This window comes from Charadrius vociferus, unplaced genomic scaffold (assembly GCF_000708025.1).
Source record: "Charadrius vociferus isolate BGI_N301 unplaced genomic scaffold, ASM70802v2 scaffold78, whole genome shotgun sequence".
Lineage (NCBI taxonomy): Eukaryota > Metazoa > Chordata > Aves > Charadriiformes > Charadriidae > Charadrius > Charadrius vociferus.
Genome location: NW_009649927.1, coordinates 696807 through 699450, shown reverse-complemented (window position 1 = coordinate 699450; position 2644 = coordinate 696807). Strand labels below are relative to the sequence as shown.

The window sequence follows — 2644 nt, the reverse complement described above, 5'->3', positions numbered from 1 at the left end:
ACGGCTTGGAGCCGCAGGAGCATGCCAGGGCTACTTCTTGGCAGGCTGAGCCAAATAAAATCCTTTGCAAGCCAAGTCTCTGTGTAACCCTTTCCCCCCCTGGGTCTAGGAGGGGCGCGTTGCAGAGGGGAGAGCAGCATGACGCAACACCCAGCCGCCCCCCCGGCCCCTCTCAGCACGGCTGAGCTCTCCGCAACCCAAGCGAGCGAAGCAGGGCTGGCTCCTCAGGCTGGGGTCCTGCCCCCTCCCCGGTCCTCCTCCGTTCTGGGGAGCTCCAGCCCCATCACCCACCGCCCTCGCTGTTAAAACGACGCACTACGTCAGCAAGTGATGGAAGAACCCAAGCAAATGATGACAGAAACAACCGCATTAGGGGTGTGACAGAATGACTGATGATTTAATGCTTCTTGAAGTTTTTTGTTTCCTTCCACAGGGCGTTGGTTTTAAAAACAAACAAAACGAGGTAAAATAAATTAATTTATGTACACTTTACATACACTGTGTCACATGGAGCTTTGCAGCAACAGTAACCAGAAATCGTTACAAAATAGAAAGTTACATGGCTGTTGCAGGTCCTCGGCAGCCTGCAACCTAGAAGGTTGTCATCCTGAGCATGGTTGGCAGAGTGATCATGTAAACATGTTTAGAAGCATTTACGGTGGACAATGGATGGGCCGGCTTCATCGTACTCCTGCTTTGTGATCCACATCTGCTGGAAGGTGGACAGGGAGGCCAGGATAGAGCCACCGATCCAGACAGAGTACTTACGCTCAGGTGGGGCGATGATCTAGAAAAAGCCAAGAGAGCCAAGATCAGTAAACAAGCAGCTGCTGCGGATGGCGGCCACAGGGGCGCGCACAGCCCTGCGTGCTGTTTGCAGGAGGGCAAAAGGCGGCTGCTCCTGCGCCCGAATCCTTCACGCTCCAGCCTTACCTTGATCTTCATCGTGCTGGGGGCCAGGGCTGTGATCTCCTTTTGCATGCGGTCAGCAATACCTGGGTACATGGTGGTACCCCCAGACATGACATTGTTGGCGTACAGGTCCTTCCTGATGTCAATGTCGCACTTCATGATACTGTTGTAGGTGGTCTCATGGATCCCTGCGGACTCCATTCCTGTGGGCAGGGAAGGGGAGAAAAGCAGGAACAAGGTGAGTGCCCAGGGAGAGCTCTGTGGGAGGACTCAGGAGAGAGGGGAGAGCTGGTGGGGGGGGAAGAGAGGGAAGGGGGCACACACACCAATGAAGGAAGGCTGGAAGAGGGTTTCTGGGCAGCGGAAACGTTCATTGCCGATGGTGATGACCTGCCCATCAGGCAGCTCGTAGCTCTTTTCGAGGGAGGAGGAAGAGGCAGCAGTGGCCATCTCATTCTCAAAGTCCAGTGCCACATAGCACAGCTTCTCCTTGATGTCACGGACAATCTCACGTTCAGCTGTGAGGGGAGACCAAAGGCATCAGCGATTGCAAAGGAGGAACAGGGAATGCCTGCATCTCCTCTGTAGGTCTGCTGGGACTCCAGACCCCCAACCACAGGCAAGCTCCCAACAGAGAGTGCTCACGGGGCTTGCAATGGGGCAAGAGGCTGCAGCATCCCTGGAGGTGCAAGGCTTGGAAGCCAGGGGGACATCATGAAGGAGGGAATAGTGCTTACCTGTGGTGACAAAGGAATAGCCACGCTCAGTCAGGATCTTCATCAGGTAGTCAGTGAGGTCACGGCCGGCCAGATCCAAGCGCATGATGGCATGGGGCAGGGCATACCCTTCATAGATGGGGACATTGTGTGTCACACCATCGCCGGAGTCCAGCACGATACCTGGGGAAACAAGAAGCCGCCGCCTGAGACGCAGCCCATGAAGGATCCTGCCCTGAGGGGCAGAGCACTTGCCAGCTGTAGGGGACCCATCCTGGGTGTCCTTGCTTGGGGAACAGGGGCCAGCAGGACACTTGCAACTCACCAGTGGTACGGCCAGAGGCATAGAGGGACAGCACAGCCTGGATGGCCACATACATGGCAGGGACGTTGAAGGTCTCAAACATGATTTGGGTCATCTTTTCACGGTTGGCTTTGGGGTTAAGGGGGGCCTCAGTGAGCAGGGTGGGGTGCTCCTCAGGGGCCACACGCAGCTCATTGTAGAAGGTGTGGTGCCAGATCTTCTCCATGTCGTCCCAGTTCGTGATGATGCCATGCTCAATGGGGTACTTCAGGGTCAGGATACCTCTCTTGCTCTGGGCTTCATCTCCTACGTAGGAGTCCTTCTGACCCATACCCACCATGACGCCCTGCAGGGGAGGAAAGGGGGGGGCTCAGCAACCTCTCCACGGGCAGCAGCATGGGGCTCCCCGGCGGTCCAGGCGTACCCCCTCCACACAGAGGGCTGGGAGGCGGCGGGGACCGGCGGCCATCGCTGTGGCAGGGCCTGGGGGTGAGGATGCTGGGAGGGGGACTGTGCCGTACCTGGTGACGGGGACGGCCCACGATGGAGGGGAACACGGCCCTGGGGGCGTCATCCCCGGCGAAGCCGGCCTTCACCAGGCCGGAGCCGTTGTCGCACACGAGCGCGGTGGTCTCGTCCTCGTCGCACATGGTGTTGGCTGTCTGCGGGGGGCACAGGGGCACGGGCTGAGCCTCACGGCCGCCCGGCAGCC

The 2644-nt window shown here is 58.2% G+C and overlaps 1 protein-coding gene across 2 annotated transcripts; it reads right to left on the bottom strand.

Moving 5' to 3' along the window:
• Window positions 1–369: 369 nt before the first annotated feature.
• On the bottom strand, window positions 370–2644 carry ACTA1 (actin, alpha 1, skeletal muscle). 2 transcript variants are annotated; one of them, XM_009891139.1, is made up of 6 exons: window positions 2454–2644; window positions 1954–2278; window positions 1650–1811; window positions 1239–1430; window positions 934–1115; window positions 370–787 (listed from the first exon to the last, which is right to left on the bottom strand). In XM_009891139.1, the coding sequence occupies exons 1-6, from the start codon at window positions 2580–2582 to the stop codon at window positions 644–646; spliced, it is 1134 nt and encodes a 377-aa protein (XP_009889441.1). In that variant the 5' UTR covers window positions 2583–2644; the 3' UTR covers window positions 370–643. The 2 variants fall into 2 exon arrangements, with proteins under 2 accessions (XP_009889441.1, XP_009889442.1); XM_009891140.1 differs by having other exon boundaries at window positions 1954–2149; window positions 2454–2590.